This window comes from Chroicocephalus ridibundus, chromosome 1, assembly GCF_963924245.1.
Source record: "Chroicocephalus ridibundus chromosome 1, bChrRid1.1, whole genome shotgun sequence".
NCBI classification, from domain to species: Eukaryota; Metazoa; Chordata; class Aves; order Charadriiformes; family Laridae; genus Chroicocephalus; species Chroicocephalus ridibundus.
In genome coordinates, this window is record NC_086284.1 from 215,934,868 (window position 1) to 215,952,309 (window position 17,442).

General features: G+C 43.4%; 1 protein-coding gene across 4 annotated transcripts in view; it reads left to right on the forward strand.

Annotated features, from left to right (window-relative positions):
• The window catches only part of SFMBT2 (Scm like with four mbt domains 2), a 127,496-nt gene that overhangs the window by 101,660 nt on the left and 8,394 nt on the right, over positions 1 to 17,442 (forward strand). For all 4 annotated transcript variants that reach the window (XM_063323668.1, XM_063323666.1, XM_063323670.1 and 1 more), the window contains 5 exons: positions 3,394 to 3,503; positions 11,967 to 12,142; positions 13,711 to 13,880; positions 15,679 to 15,927; positions 16,083 to 16,211. In XM_063323668.1, coding sequence (XP_063179738.1) covers positions 3,394 to 3,503; positions 11,967 to 12,142; positions 13,711 to 13,880; positions 15,679 to 15,927; positions 16,083 to 16,211 — 834 coding nt within the window. The remainder of the gene's footprint in view (positions 1 to 3,393; positions 3,504 to 11,966; positions 12,143 to 13,710; positions 13,881 to 15,678; positions 15,928 to 16,082; positions 16,212 to 17,442) is intronic.

The following is a 17,442-nucleotide window of genomic DNA, read 5'->3' on the forward strand; positions in this document are numbered from 1 at the left end:
TGTAGTTACTCCAACTTAGGGTCTGGACATCTGTGTTTTTGAAATGTCACAAACTCATAAGCATGTCAACACTTCAGTGCTACAATCTTGACTGTGACGAAAGTGCACTTTTAGATGCTTGATCATCTAATGAAAGAATCCCAAAGAACTCTCTTTTCCCTTCTCTCTCTGTCCCACAGACACATCGTTATTCCAAAGAAAAGAAAATAACTTTTTATTGTCCTGCCTGAGGCTAGCCTGGGAGTTAGGGTCTCTCCTGTTAGGTAGGAGGTGTGGGCTCACATCTCAGGTGGAGGAGGGAAATTTAGTTTCTCCTCACAAGGATTCTAATCTTGAACAGCAGAAGAGGTAACAGTGTTTTGAACTTTACCTCATCACTGATACCTCCTGAGAAGGCTTCATCCAGGGTTGGGACCATTAATGAAGAGGGGTGGAGAGATGGGAAATGTGTGAATACCAAAAAAGCTATGAGGGGAAGAAAGGTGCTGGACTGCCCAGTGGCATCAGGAACATCTAGATATGCTCAGAAAAGGGCCCTTGCGCACTTGAAAATCTGTGACATGGAAGACTTTATAGCTAAGATGTCAGGTGCTTATAAGGTTGGGTGGAAGCTTGTGGTGGTGCTGTGTGCTCATGCTCACTGATGTGGCTCCAGCCGACTTGACTCTGAAAATCCAAAGTTCAGCAGTATCAAAATCAAACCTCGTAGATGCGTAAATCCCTCTGCTCCTCTCTCCAGGGGAGGTTTAGATTGGATATTAGGAAAAATTTCTTCACAGAAAAGGTTATCAAACATTGGAAGAGGCTGCCCAGGGAAGGGGTGGAATCGCCATCCCTGGAGGTATTTAAAAGACAGGTAGACGTGGTGCTGAGGAACGTGGTTTAGTGGTGGTTTTAGCAGTGTTGGGTTGATGATTGGGCTTGATGATCTGAAAGGTCCCTTCCAACCTAGACAATTCTATGATCCTGAGGCATAGCTGGCTGCACCCAAACCATTCCTGCTGGAGAGGGCTGAAAATAAACTACCAAAATCTCAGACGGGTCACAGTCCAGCCAAAGGGAGTTTAGTCAATCAGAGCAAAATTTGACCAGTCTGATACGGGTGCAGTAACTTTCCATCTCCAGAGAAAGTTGGAAACTGGCAAGTTGGAAACTGGTCCAGGTTTCTTCGCTGTTTTTGCTTTAATCACAGCTAATTCTTCCACAGGAAACAAAGTGTTCTTTTTTCTCCCTAGTGTTTAATGGTGTGTAATATGAAGTGATAATGTTGTTAGAAGGTAACACTGGTAACATGGTGATGGTCTCCTGCTGTAGGGTATAATGCCAAACTTAGTGACTTTTTTGAGATACAAGAAGAGTAAAATCCAAAGCTTTTTTTTTTTTTTTAAAAAAAAAAAATTACTCCCTTAAAGGGAAATGATTACTCTTACAAAACGCTCTTTTTTTTAAACTGAGTTTAGATGTTTACAGAGTCCTGCTGATGACAAGCCAGCTTTGAGAAAAGTCCTGGTACTGTGAGTGTCTTTGCAGGGCTGGAGTTGATTAGGAGTCTGGGATAACACCCAAGCATGGCCAAACTGTTATTTGTGGGGTTGGGTTTTCTTTTCTTGCTTGTTTCCTAACTGTTCTGACAACCCATACAAACACCATCACCCTGATAAAGGAGCAGGACAGCACTGTTTGTGGGAATTGCTCAGCAAGAGACGCTTGCTTTCTGCTCCCAGCTTTCCCAGCAGCAAGCAGGGTGAGTGTAGAAGTGTGCTGAAGGAGAACTTTCCCAACCAGCTCCTGTGTAGACATGAAATGACTCCCTGGATGTGCTCAACAAGAGGGGAGAACATCTGAGCTGTGAATGACCATGGGAGCTATCCAAGCACTTGATGTTTTTTGAAAACCCACCTTTGGTTTGCCTGCATTGAGTGTCTGTGCCAGAGACCAGTGGCCCATCAGACTGTATGGTGAGAAGCAGGCAAGAAAAGATGCGGACGAGCAACTGGATGGGCTCCCTCAGAAGGTTTCTTTTGTTCTCTTGTGAATTCAGTATGGCTTAGTACCTAGAGTGGAGGGTTGTGTGATGGTATGAGAGAGCTGTGGGTAAACCTGTGTTGTAGTTTTCCCTTGTGTGAGATAGGGAATGTGCTCCTCCCCTTCCTCATAGAGTGCTTTGAGATGCACAGACGATCACAGCTAAACCGGACGTTAGTGCTAATATTAGGAGTTGCTTTAGATGTCTCTAATCGCACTTTTTTGAAAAGCAGCTCGAGTAACGTTTCCAAAGGCCCAATGATAAATCAGGTTTTGCTTCTAGTAAATAACCGAGACAGACAACTCAAATCACTGCAACTTTACATGGTACTATGCAGCATTAAGTAAAGCCCTTGCCTGAAGGGCTTCATTCATCCTATGAGGTTTTCAAAGGACTAGAAAATCCTCAGGTTGCTGGATTAAAAAAAAAAACAGGAAAAAAAAAAACCAACCCAAAACATAAACACATTGCTCTTTGCAATATGACCTAGTCAGTTTTTAATTTCTGGTGAAGCATGTTCATGGGTGCTGGGGAAACTTAAAGCTCCTCGTACTGAAATCATTTGCAGTCCCCCGAAGAATTAAGAACAGGCATTAGGTAAAGAGCTAAATTATATCAAAACCAATCCAGACTCACTGTGGGGTCATTCATGTACGTACAATGCAGAGTGTTCAAACACATGGTCTGGTGCTGTTAAGAGATGTGTTTTTCTTATATTTAGCTCCTTAGGCCAAGTGCAGACTATTAAAGCTTGGATTCCCTGAGCCAATAGTAGGAATCATTTTTATTCTCAGAGGCATTGGATTAAATGGACTGGCAGATGTGTTTTGAACAGAGTGGACACACACTGGGTTTCAGGCACACCTCCTGCAAACTCTTTTTGTGTAGACTTCGTTAATATTCTGTTAATACAGTCAAGGCACGCAGCACTCAGATGCTTAAGCATATTGCTGACCTCAAGTATGTGGATTTCCCCTTTAGTGTGTAAAAGTACACACAACTGTACCTCGTTGAACCATCAGAAGTATTTTAATTTTTTATTAAATTAAGCCACTATGAATAGAATCAGCTTTGAGTGAGAGGGTCTGTCTCAAAGAAAAATACTGATTAACAGGAGATCTTTGGGGTTAGCTAGCAGCCTTTAATTCAGTCACCGTATCAGATCGATGTGTCATCTCCAATATGTTTGGCACATTGATCTAATCTGGGAGCCCTTCTCGTTGCATCTGGCACTTAACTCGGTGTGGCCTTGAACCTAACTTGACACCTGTAAGCTGCTCCTGCCTATACAGCACCTGGGCTTATATTCAGTGTGGTCAAGGACTACTTTTAAACCCATCAGTGTTGTCGGTTTTGTCTCTCAATAGGTTCTCAGCATGGTGATCAATGCAGCCTACAAGCCAGGGAGTGTTTTACGAGAACTGCAGCTAGTGGAAGACCCTCAGTGGAATTTCCAAGAGGAAACGCTTAAAGCAAAGTAAGTCTTCAGGGTGTGCTCTTTTATTTGTGAGGCTTCAAAAATGGAACTGGCTGGGGGAAGGAAAAAAAAAAAAAGAGAACAAAAGATTTCTTCTACTGTGAGAGTTTTACTTTTCTAATTGTCGTTTTGCTTCATTGAATTATTTAACTCATTCCATAGCAACTTAAGAAATGAAATATTCACCTGAACAGTTCATTTCTATTGTCTTTCTCCAAGCAGCCATCCAGATTTTGATGAAAAATGCCATGTTTATTCAGTGAAGTCCTGAGTTTTATGATAAGCTGTTCCTATAAGCTTGGCTATTATTGAATTAACTCAATTCCTGACTTTCTAAATGTAGGAGTATTACTGCTTTTAATATAGAGCCTGTCACTCTAATGCAGAAAAACCTGTCGAGAATGAACGGATGGCACAAAGAAAAAGTGCAAACAAAATAGCAGGAACACATTTTAAGTAGGGAATATGGAATTAAGATCAAGATTTGAGGCCTTTCTAAAATATATGCTTCCATTGTCATCTAAACAACACTTACAAAAACGGTGTATCTAGAAGATACTCAATTTCCCCTTCCAACTTGAAAATTTACCTGTTTATGTCTTCTTTATGTAATGGGCACTGCACTTAGGATGTGTTTCAACAGCCATTGTCTCTCTGATGGAGGGGAGTCTCACCTAAGGTCTCTCCAGAGTCCCTCCAAAGAGCAATTCTTCCCACTTCAAGACGGATGTCAATAGTTCTTTGAAGACAGGTCTCTCCATTGATTAACTTGGTCACCTTGACTTTTTGAGTACTGAAGTTAAATGCAGTGAATCTCACCCTTTATACTGAACTCTGTTACTCCTTTTCAAATAAAAGCAAATTTCTCTTGGTTATTTGAAACGATTGTCTGTTAAACATGGCACTATTGATTGCTATTGTATTTGATCTTTGGCCATGCAGATATTGCAGAAAGCTGATGTGTGCTCTGGTTGAGGGACAGAATTGAGAACCTTTTATTCTGCATACTCAGAAACTGCTTTTCTAAAGGAGGATTGCAATTAGAAATGAATAGCTACTAGAAAATCCTATTTTTAATTTGCTTCTTTCACCCATGTGGAAAGTCATGTTTTTGTGTTTGTCAATGGAAATTTTGTGGATGGAAATCTAAAAGTCATCCTTGCGCATGCAGATTTTCATTAAAAGCAAGTTATCATCCATGACCTGGTTTTCATTGATTCCAGGCTCCCTCACCTTGTAGTGGCAAATATTGTATAATGCACTTCTACAGGTACTTAGCAATTGTGAAATCAAGCTGTAATGCCCCAGCTTAATGTCCTGTCCCTCAAAGGCTTGAGCTTACAGGCAGTTTTCCTATTAGCAGTATCCAAATAGGACTTTGTTGGGCTTTCTCATTTGAGTGTGGGGATCCGCCTTGTGCAAAAGCAGCAGTATCTAGTTCTTAAGGCTGCTGCAATCCTTATTTCTTATGGAAGGCAGCCTGGAAAACATTTAACTGACCGTCAAGTGCAGGGATGTCTTGTCCTTGATAGCTCTGTCTGCAGCCCAATCCACTGAGACCCCAGGCAGCTGGCTGACTCCAGGTGTGCTTACACCAGGAAAGCCAACTCAGTTGTAAGTACATGGGCTGCTAGAGATGGTCACTCATCCGTATCACATCAACCACTTATCCTTCCTCACTGTTGCCTGATGTGCTAATCATACTCTAATGAGCACTTCCATCTCCGTTACCTTCCTCCGAGACGCTTCTGCACATTCGTTCCTGTATCTGTTTCCTCCTCCCATCTATTTAGCAGGGCAGCCAGGATATATATCTGGGATGTATCTTGTATCCACATAGCCTGCCAGATAAAAGTATACCAGCACTTTCCAACAAGGAGGATTTGTATTTTATGCTGGTCAGCCAGTCACAAGCTGTGTGCGTGTTCCTATATGATGGCTACCCTGGGGTAGGCAGCAATCTCAGCTCTTTAGCGAGTCGAGCAGCATCTTTCAACTTTGTCAAGCCACAGAATGGGTCATTACAGGCTCAGAGCTGGGACAGCAAGTTTTGGAGTGACTTCCAAGCGTACAAATGTATTCTCAATCAGTGTGGCATTGTCCTCTGAGGAGACAGAGCTCATGGAGCTGGACAGCATTGGATATTAGGAAAAATTTCTTCACAGAAAGGGTTATCAAACATTGGAAGAGGCTGCCCAGGGAAGGGGTGGAATCACCATCCCTGGAGGTATTTAAAAGACAGGTAGACGGGGTGCTGAGGGACATGGTTTAATGATGGTTTTGTCAGAGTTAGGTTGATGGTTGGACTCAATGACCTTAAAAGTCCCTTCCAACCTAGACGATTCTATGATTCCATGATTCCATCTGGCTTTTGAGGCTGGAGCTCTCTTCACAGAGTGGTGCTGTCTGGTCATACCAACTTGCCTGCGGGTAGTTTGAGTACTTCTAAGAGTGGATTGACAGAGGGTAGACATGCCCTAAGACTGTCTGGCTACCGTAGGACTTCCTTCTTTTTTCCTTCCTGACATTGGTTAATCCGCTTCATCAAGAAGCGTATCAGGGTTTTAATTGCATGTGGTTGGAAAAGAAAACATGCTCATGAAATCAGTTACCCTGGGATGCGCAAACAGCACATGACACGTTACATCAGGTGTGACAGTCAGTTGTGCTCCAGAATCTTAAACAGAGACCTGTTACGAGCAAATGCCTGTCTACACCGACTTCCAGCTACACCATCTCCCAGTGGTGTCGTGCTGCTAATGATGACAGCTCTACAGCCAGCTGGAGCGTCTGTGCTGTAATGTGACATGTCATGTCACCGCCTTCCTTCTGATGTAAACTGACAACTCCTTGGATCTTGACAATGTTGTTGTTTGTTTGTGGCGGCAGCTGCAGTGGGGTAGAGCAAAGAGGAGGGAGGAGGATGGTGAGGAGAAGGCTGTTTTTTACACTGGCCCAAATGCCCAATCGTGCACGGCCAGGAATGCCTTATCTCAGTGCTAGGGCAACCTGCATTTACTTTACTCTGCTGTCATGAGTGACCAGCTCAGAATCAATTACAGTAGCCTCGCAAAGAAGATAAACAATTTAGATTGTCTGGAGAGATGTGTCTGCAATGTGTGATGGTAGTCGCTTCCCATCAGCGCTTCTGGCTCCCTGTGAAAACAGTCAAACCCGATTTATTGGTGATCATGACTTAGAAACGTCAGGCCTGATCTTCTGAACACCCGTGAGGGCCAGCCAAGGCTGTGGGCATCCACTCTTAGAGATACTTTAAATTCAGTGCCTCCATCTACATTTGCCTTCCCAATTTTACATAAAATGCTTGAGGGACTTTATGCTTTTTTAAGGGCTTTAATTTCTAAGGGCTGTAAGAGAAGCTGTTTGGACTTACCCGTTTTTGCAGGACTTTGGACATAAACAGTACCTGCATGTGCAGAGAGTTATCTCCTGGGTCTTGTATGAAGCCCAGTTAATCAAAATAAGAAAGATGAGTATTCCTGGACTCCTTCATTAAATGCAATTTTGAGAGCTGCCCAAATCCAGTAGCTGAATGTTAACCCCCCCCCATCACAGACACCATGGCTTGTTTATGAGGCTGCATTTCAAAGAAAGTCCGTTCACTGGGATGGTTTAGAAGACTGCCTTTCACTTGTGGTAGATGATGCTGAGGTGTTCGAAGTCTTCTTTGCCTCAACCTTTGCTAGCAAGGGTTGCTCTCAGGCCTCCCACGTCCCTGTTACCATTTGAGGGAGGGAAGTATCACCCACAGTAGATGGAAAAGAAGCTAGAGACGCTATAAGCAAACTGGATGTCCACAAGGGCATGGAACAAGATGGGATGCAGCCAGCTCAGCTTGAGGGAACCGGTCAATGTCATTGCAAGGCCACTCTGTCGTGTTTGAAAGCTGATGATGATCAGGGAAGTTTCCTGATGTCTGGAAAAAGACAAACATCACACCCTTCCTCAAGAATGGCAAGAAGGAGAATCTAAGTAACTACAGGCCGTCAGCCTATCGTTCCTGGGAAGGTGATTAGGCATATCTTCTCGGAAACCATTTCCGAGAACATGCAGGACAAATAGGTGACTGGGAAGAACCAGCATGGATTTATGAAGGACGAGTTGTGCCTGATGTGATGAGGAACTGGATTGGTGGTTGAGGGAAAGCAGGGGAAGTTATTTACATAAATTTTAGCAAGGCTTTCAGTGCAGTCTCCCATAGCATCCTTATAGCCAAGCGGTGGAGATGTGGAGTGGATGTGTGCGTGATGAGTGGAAAGTTGGCTGAACAACTGAACCGAAAGGGTCATGGTCACTGGTATAAAGACCAAGTGGCAGCCAGTTATTAACAGTGCTCCTCAAACTACAAAGCTACAGCTCATATGATCTGGTTTGTCTTCCAGATCAGCTCTGCCCCATACTTCTTGAGGTGCTACCAGGGTGAATTGGTGTGATCAGGTGGCCTTCTGTGCCAAATATTGGAGGCAGTGGAATGACTTAAACTCCTTTTTTTCCATAACCAGGAGAAGAATTAACCAAACTCAGAGGTAGAACAATTCCAGGGCCCTTTCTGAATCCTGTCTTCAAGAGTACAAAATATCACTGGATTATTAAATAGCTTTAGAGGAAGGTAACTAAAATATTTTTACTGATTTTAGCTAGACTTAGTTTATTTGCAAAATCCTTGGTATTCAAGATACACTGAGTAGCTTCGAGGGTATCAGGGTTTTGATGAAAACTTCAGGGTTTTCTGTCATTGGCGGTTGCAATCGCCCGTACAGGTAGGGTCTGATTCAAACATAATGAAGTGAATGTTAGACAATTTCTGCCGCTGAACTGCTAAATTGCTTCTGGTAGATCCAATGCGGAGAGACTTTGGTTGTGTGCTGTGGGTAGCTGGTGTTTCCGGGAGATTTCTTGTGTTTGGCAGACTTTAAGCTAGTAAGGCAAATTGGAATATTTTTTTTTTGCAAAAGAACAGATAGGGAGTTTTTGAAAGGAAATTTAGGCTTTTAGCCACTGAATTCTTCAAAATAGTCTCAATGGGTGTCAGAACTGTGGACGAGACCTTTGAAAATGAGGGTAGTCTTAATGCTTTTGCTGTTTGAAGTGTCTTCGGCATGTGGCTTTTCACGTCATCACACAACGGTCCGTGGCTGGAGCTCATAGAAGACATTTTGTTCTCGTGAAGCTGTGATCTATTTTATCACCAAAGGAAGCTTCAACAAAAGAATGATATTTCCAGCAAAGTGCTCTTGGCTTAATATTGTTGCTCATGGATCAGCAAAGATCCTGAGTGTGTTTTTCATGGAAATAGTTTCAGCCATGAGAGTTTCTCCAGTTTTTGGGATCTGAGGGCAGTGAAGGGTGGAGAGGAAAGGAATTTTTCTTTGGCTTTAGCTGAAAAATCTTCTTTAAAATAATGGTGATTTCTAAGAAAACTGAAAACGTTATGCTTGACATGGGTGTTTTTCAAGTCTCCAGGGCTGCCGTGCTGTGCATGCAGGTTACTTACTTACTGCTTAAAAATGGTCGGGAAGATAGAATTCCTAGTATGAAAACACCAATAGGAATATCAGTACTTGTTAATTTTTTGAGCGATGCTAATAGAAAGGCATTTTCTGATTTTTTATATATATATATATAAAGGAGCTCTTTCCACATGGCTGTCCTAGAACAGCTCAGGTTACATTTGGTGGTGTTTGTGTTAAAAATCTTTAGTGTGTGAGGAATATGGAAAATATTAGGAGAACCTGGTTTATAGTTGAAAGAGGTGCTGCCAAAGCAGAAATCATGTAAAAAATATTACCGCGGCCAGTACTAACACCTTGGGTTATTGAGACTGATTGCTGCAGTTATGTTGATCTCCATTTTGCCATCCGTTCTGTTAATTACCTGTGTAATTAACACAAATGCAATGTGTATTGCATTCAAACCAGACTGTGAAATCAGTCAGTTGTTCATTTTCCTGGTTTCATCTTTTTCTTTCACCAGGCACATTAGTACAATGGGTCCTTTCTGGGCAGCCAAACACAATAGGAAGCACACAGTTAGAAGAAGTCAGCCATCCTTGAATAATACCCATCAGGCAGCTTTCTTAGCTTGTAAGAAAGAAGATCAAGAGGCAATTTGATTACAGTGCTTTTGCAGGGAAACAAAACCAGATACAGTCTTTTCATCCTAGCGGTGAAAGTCAGAACAAGGACAAATAAATGCGAGTTAAATCCAGACACATTCAGACATAAAATGAGACATAGGCTCATGAGGTGCTTCTGCTGCCAGGATTCTTCCAGTGTGGAGACCCTCGAGGGGAGGCTGATGCTTTTTCTGGAAGTGATGCTTTAGTCCAACCAAAGTTGTTGGGGTTCAGGTGAAGGTAATGCAATGACATTCTGCAGCCTGTCACTGGAGTCAGACTTATCAGCCTAATATTCTAGGCCATCATTAAACTTAATGGCTCCTGGAGAACGCATAAGGGCAGCAGTCTTTTCAAACAACACTGAAAAGAAATATAAACCATTTATAAGCAGATATATTTAGATGCCTGTGGAATTTGTTCATTTGATATTAGGTATTGTGGGAGGTGTCCCTGCCCATGGCAGGGATTTGGAACTAGATGATCTTTAAGGTCCCTTCCAACCCGAACCATTCTATGATTCTATTGCCAAACCCTCTTTAGCCAGCCTGCCTGTGCAACTGTTCCATAGGGAAGCTGGGATAACAGTGCTCTGTATCTGGAGGGAACACTTTTTTCATTTTACATCATCTGTCTGGGTCTGTCGGGGTGCATGAAGAGTGGCTAATTAAGTCAGTCATTCATTCATTCGGGTGCATGAATCCAGGATTGTCACCATGACCTGGTGTCCTTGGTCGGGCACCGAATGGGGTATCAGAGCATGGTGTCTTGCTCAGTTAGGCTCTGGACAAGTTTTGTTTTGAGGTGATATTTTGGATCAAGTCTTTTGTGACCTGAGGATGGTTGGACTGGGCTGTTCTCAGACCCAAGTTTCATTTGGGTACCCCTCTGTAATGCTTCCTGTACCACAGTTTCAAACCCTTTTCCCATACCCCAGTGTTTTCAGAAAGAGCTTTTGGGAGGGAGAACCGCAAAAGGTGGTTTCTCAGTTGTTTTGCGCAACTCAGTAAAACCTTCGGGGCAAGGGAATTGGGTCTGGGCACATGCTGTGTATTTTAACTCTCTGGCCACGTCTCCTTTGTTTCACCTTCTCCTCCTCTTCCGCGTCTGACTATCAGCAGCTGATTCCCTGCTAGGGAACTGTGGGTCTTAATACACTCGCAAATGATTTGTCTCATTTTTCCTGATGACTGTATCTTTGTCTTTCATTGCCTCCCATCCAGTAATCTTTCTTTCACTGTCTCTCCCTCTTTTTCTTTTGTGTGTGTGACTTTTCTCTCCTCTAAGCACATTTATAATGCCTTAACACCAGGTGCTCGCATGATTGTCTCGTGTTGCATTGCTCAGGATGTGCAAGAGATGTTTTAAAAACCTTATCTCACTGTTTACAATAGCTTGGTGCTGCTGTTTAATAAATTACGGGGATAATTGGTTTTTCAGAGTTCACATCTACAATGTATTACGGCAGGGATGTAACTGTATCTTTCTTAGCCGTTTATCGCTCAGAAACACTTCATCTAAAACACTGAAATAAGTGTTTTAGTAGCACATGGATAACAAATTTAAGACAAACCTTTCATTACATCTGCTCGAAGCATTCCTGGTAGGAATTACTGTTTTTAGGGCCTGTTCTCGCAGCCCTGTTAACCGACTCAAGCGATTCCTGGTTAGTTCCTCAGGTCTTGCACTGCCCACCTCTCATAGCGGTGAAGTCATCTGGTCCCTGCATGGCAGACAATCCAGTTTCACCCAGATACAATCGCAAATGGCAGAACGAAACTGTGGGCTTCTTGTGAGTTGGAACATGATGTGAGAGCTGCCTCAAGAAAGAAGGCAAAGAACACCATGGGTGTACTGGGGGCTTATAGAGAGAGTCTGCGGTGCAGCCTGCATACAGGGTGGTGACCGCAAAGCTCTGCAAGGCATATAAGCTTCTCATCACAGATCAGTTTATGAGGAGAGACTACAAACTTCTCCTCAAAACTTTGGGTCAGTTCGTAGTACGGGCATGTGTAATATCCTCGCCAAGCCTACTGTGATTTTGTTCTGTCTCTTGCCTTATCTACAGTTATATCCAGTCTACACATGCATTCCTCCCCAAATCATGTCCACACCTGATTCCAGGATCATTTCACCTTGTCTTTCCTCCCTCAAGTCCATCTGAAATGGAGCCACTAAAACAAGTAGACCTCTTCTGCCTGCCTTCCCAGGAGAGACACTCTCCAAAAAGTCATTAGGGAAGGTATTGCCCTAACAGAGTTTGGTCTGTAGCAATGAAGGACATCGCTTGATTGGTGACATTGGGGTCTTGTCGTACTCTTTTCTAGGTACAGAGGGAAGACATACAGGGCGACTGTTAAGATTGTGCGGACGTCGGATCAGGTAGCGGATTTCTGCAGAAGAGTCTGTGCAAAGTTGGAGTGCTGCCCCAACTTGTTCAGTCCTGTTCTGGTGGCCGAAGTCTGCCCAGAGAACTGCTCCATTCATACTAAAACCAAGTACAGTGAGTATTGGCCAAAATGCTTCTTGTTGCTAGCTGGGAATCAGAACAGTGGGAGACTGCGCATGAGCTGTGATGGAGAACAGGAGTTGTGTAATACATTAATATTGAGTAGGATTCATCTCATCTAAGGGTAGTTATTTAATCCTCACCAGGCCACCATTGGCTCCCTCAGTGTTCTGTACAGAGAAAAAGATATCTCCAGAAAACTGTCTGTCTCCCTCCATCCTAATATATCTGTTTGGAAGTAATTACATTTTGGAAGTCTTGACTTCTCTTCATATGTAAAGTTAACATAAGGAGCACATAAAAGGAACCTGCAGCAGCCAGCTGAGATTTAAACTGCTACATCTGAGACAGCTTTGTTAGGTGAGATGAGCGGTGTCCTTAGTGAAGAGTTTCTGGCATACGCACCAGCACAGGCCAGTGTCACGATGCTGAGGTGCTGGAAGGAGTTTCAGAGCATTGACTCTCTCTACTCAGGGTGTTTAATATTTAAACATGTTCCTACCTATTTAGGAAGACTGAAGTTAGGCCTGTGTTCAACACTTTTTGTTGTCAATGTTACTGATAATGCCTCTTAAACAGGACAGGAAAGTGGAAGTGAGTGCTATCCTTCTTCCACAAAGGTTGCAAGAAACCAATATGATTGATTTAAACCAATTAGCTTCTGTTTGGCACCAGAGTAGGAGAAATGGGTTCAGGGAGATACTCAGATCACTGAATATGGGCTTCTGTAGAAGTCTACACCTGAGCTAGACTCCTGGCTCCCACTGGTAGCAAATGGAGAGCTGGAGGAGTACAGCTAGGGGAGCTCCAAGTGAGATTGTCTCATCTCAGAGTTGATGGCTGTATGTGGCTGGATGAATTGTTCCTCAAAACTCCATTGGTTCGATGAAAGGCTCAGTTCAGTTATGAGCTTTGACATGGACGCCAAGTGCCATTTACGTTGCCCCGGGATACCCTACCCGGTGAAGGGCAGAGTATCTGTCAACCCCAGAGGATGCGGTAGAGCACATCAAAAGGCACCTAACACAAGCCCCTCATGTAAGGTTAGAGGACTTTCACATCCTTAATTTCAGCTTGGGCCATGAAATAGTCGAAGGTAATAAAAACCCGTTCATTTGCGCATAGAACAAACGTACATAATTCAGGGTTGCTGGCCCTCGCCGCTCTCTGCTGAAAACCTTCTCAACTGAAAGTGTATCTATCTAAGATAGTTAACCCGTGCAGAAGGGCATTGGATCAAATCAGAAACATGCTAGCCCCTCGCCCTCCAAATCACTGCTTGGCTTACTGGAAGCTTTTCCTACGTACATATTGTAGGGTTAAATTCTGAACTCCTCTCTCATCACCAATAAATGTGTATACATAGGAGCTGTAACACTCTGCGCTAGTCCAAGATGACATCTTATATTTACACTAGGCATTTTTTCCAAGTCAATGTATTTTAAAGTTCCTCGTAAAAGTGCACCTAGAGTGCAGTACTGAATCAGTAGCAAGAAACAAGCCAAAGTTTCCTTCTCTTGGTGGTTGAAGTTTTTAATGGGTATTTTGCTTCATTTCTCCAGCCTATTATTATGGGAAGAGGAAAAAAATCATTAAGCCGCCAATTGGGGAAAATAACAACATGAAAAGTCATGTCAAGCCAGCCAGACGCAGAAAAAGGCGGAAATCCATCTTTGTGCAGAAGAAAAGGAGGTCATCGGCTGTCGATTTGAATGCTGCAGGCTCTGCAGAGGTACATGTTGCTCTGGGATAAATCAGCAAAAGCCCCCTGGTGCTTTTCTGTCCCTCCGTCTGCATCTTCCTTTTGAGGGACTTGCCGGCAAATGTCAGCACTGCCATTTCCATTTCGAATCCCTCCTTGCTACTCTGTCTAAGATCAGACTGGTTTTATTGGGACGCTTTGGGGATTTTTACCCTTGTCCATTCTAGAGTTAGCAAATAGAGTTACTGCTTCCACCTTTGTAACGCTCACTAGCTAATGTGCTGTCTAATATTATATATTTGTTTTCTTTTCTTCCTTATAAGCCTGTAGGCAGGCAGATGAGCCTGTTAGATGCTTTGTGGAACATCTGGCAGAGTGAAGGAGGTCTGTGATCCATGTCTAAGATCTCTAAATATTATAATAAATAAAAATACCTCTCGGGCAATTATGGTTTCAAGGGCTTTTATGTTTTCCTTAATCATTCATAATATTTTTTTGGTTCACAACATCAAGCAATAGATGTTCGAGAAGCTTTGGAAAGCAAGAAAATGGTTTGTGTCTGAAATATACGGTATTTGAGGCCTGTCTTTCAGTATGCTGGGTGATGGGATGGGATCCCAGCTTCAGCAATTATTTGTGACCAAATGCAACCTGGAGCAGACTCAGTTCTGTGTGGACCATTCCCAGGTGGTTTTCCCATGATAGTAATGACAAAGTTCATGTGTGATTACCCTTCTTCCGCTGAGTGCCAGTGATTGCTGCTTTGTGCAACGTGAAATAAAACTGATTTACTTAAATTCCCTCTACTTCAGCTGGAGGGGGATATTTTAGTCAGCTTGCAGTTGATTGCTTGCGTCTTCATGACTTGGGCCTCATTTAGGTATAGTTCTGCTTCATTTCCTTAGATTATACCTGCTTCAAAGGAATTTAAACTGAAATAAACTCATCTTAAGCCTAAATCAACCATTAGCCAATTTTTTCAACCTTTCAACCAACATAACTAACTTCATCTAAAATTGCTCTTTCACTGAGCGTATGGCTTGGATGCACACTCACTCTTTGATCAGAGCAAAGCTGTCGAAGCCATTTGGGCCGCTTATGTATATATAAAGTTCAAAAACATACAGTTTCCATCAGTTGGTGTGTGCTTGCAAGCTCTGTGTGACAGAAATAACAAGAATCTGGTACAATATCCTTTAAATGGAAATTTGTGCTTCATCTTGCAGCAGTTAGGTGTTGGGCTGAAAACAGGGCAATCTGGGTGAAATCATCTGTCTTGGGTTTTACAGAAATGCCAGCTAAAAAATCAAGCACAAGTATACACTTGTACATCTAGATGTTTTTAAAAGGCAACAAAATTTCCATTCTTTCAATACCAGTGACACCCATGACAATTTGAAGCAAGGTGAAGGTTTAAATTCAAGCCTAGTTGTGGTTTTATTTCATCTCAAACAACCTGAGTTTCTTTCATCCTTTTAGTGTTTTCCGTTTCCCCTTCTGGTGCACATCTGCAGTGCCACAAGCTTTGAGTTGCCAGCCCTGCAGAAGAACATTTCATGCCAGATGAGTTATTGCTGTTGACCTTTTGTTGGATACAGAAAAAGGAATTGTCCATCATGTATTTTTTCCCTCCTTCTACATTTTGTAACAAATCTAAATTGAGGGCTAATCCAGTTAGCACTGTAATGAAAATGGGATAATTTGGTTAAAATAAATGTTACCCTGGACTGGCATGGGCATGGGCATGCAGTTTGACCCAGTGCCTTTCAATTTGCTGCTGTATTAATCTCCGAGCTCGGATGCTGTTTCTCTGATGGTCCTTCTGCAGGAGAGTGAAGATGATGAGCCGGACGCGATGGAGGATGAGACGGGAAGCGAGGAAACCAGCTCGGAGCTCCGGGATGACCAGACGGATACCTCTTCTGCCGAGGTCCCCTCCACCAGGCCCCGGCGAGCGGTCACCTTGAGGAGCAGCACTGAGTCAGACAGACCTCCTCCCACTGAGAGAGCCCGACGGAGCCGGAGACCACAGCCCCGCTCCTACAGTGAGGCGGAGAAATGCACACAAGTCAAGGAAGTGAGTATGCCCATAGGCTTTTACTCCCAATTAACAGCAACATTCTTCCTAAATTAACCTTCAGTGACAAGCCTTCCTCATCTGAGGAGGGCATTCCTGCGCTGATTCTCCACACAAGGTAGTTTTCTTTATGAGAGCTTTTGGGTTTTTTGTAGGAAATTAAGCAAGAAGAGGAAGAGAAGCTCGTCCTGGACAGTAATCCATTGGAGTGGACTGTGACTGATGTTGTGAGGTTTATTAAACTGACCGACTGTGCACCGCTTGCCAAAATATTTCAGGAGCAGGTAGATGTCTTCACGTAACTCTTCTCTTTGTGTCTGTGGTGCTTATTCACATCACACAAAAAAGGGCAGTACATGCCACCTTGCTAACTGGGCCTGGGGCTTTGACAAAGAGAATATGATCAGACCTTAGATCCCCTCAGGCCAAGCTATAGCACAAATTTTGGCAAACCATGGAAATCCCTGAAAACTTGAATCAGAATCTTGCCAGATCCTCAGAAACTGGAAACACCCCAGCCAGAGCGCTTGTGAAAAGCAGGAGGTTTAGATCTTTCTTGTTCATACCAAGGTCTACAGCACCATCCTGGTGTCACACAGTGTACCAACAGACAGTGGTTATTTGGTACCTAGCAAGCTGTCTCTCCTGGCCAGACAGGTTCTACCCTGTTTTAAAATATCACCCTGGGAAGCAGAAAACTGCTACTTGAACCCAAAACTGGCTGGCTGAATTTCGGCACCAACACCTAGATGCTCCAAGTATGTAGGCACTTACTTCCCATCTTCATTCCTGTGAAGATCTGGCAGTCAGGCCTTTGGATGACCTGATTTTAGGAGGTGCCAAGCATCTCTCAATTAAGCAGATAGGTTTGCAGGAGCAGCAGCCAATGCTCTTCATCTCAAGTCAGTGTGAGTGGGTAAAATTTATATAGAAACAGCCATTCCTCGGCTAATGAGCAACAGCCACTGGTGAAATTAGCGCTAAGAAATCATAGTTAGAAAGAAGCAAGCGTGGTTAATTCAGCTGTAGCCGATGGCAGTCAGTGATATGGCCAGCTGCACATCGGACTGTCTCTGATTCTTCACCATGAATAACTCTGTATCCAAATACAGCTGCTTTGGCTGGGAGAGGTTGAAGCACGAGTCTAGAGCAAGGCTGAAACGCTCCACAGCAAGATGCTGTAGTCACTGTGTCGCAGCATGCTCCGACCGTTTGTTAATCAGCCTGGAATAACGCCAGGGCTTGAAAGCCAACCCCGTCTCTCCTTTGCCAAAGAGTTTTATGGGGACTTTAATCGAACACAGATGACTGGAGCTTTTTCCTTGTGATTTGCAAGGAAGCTCTGGTGCGATGGGCCATGCCATCAAGCTTCAGTGGAGGAAGAGCCTGAGCCATGGACAGTCCTGATCAAAGCAGTGCTTAAGGTGCTCCTTGTGTTTAATGCTACCTAATCAGGGCCGTCCTGGGGAGTTTATGTTGCCTGTGAGTTACAGTGCTTTTTCTACACCCAGACTC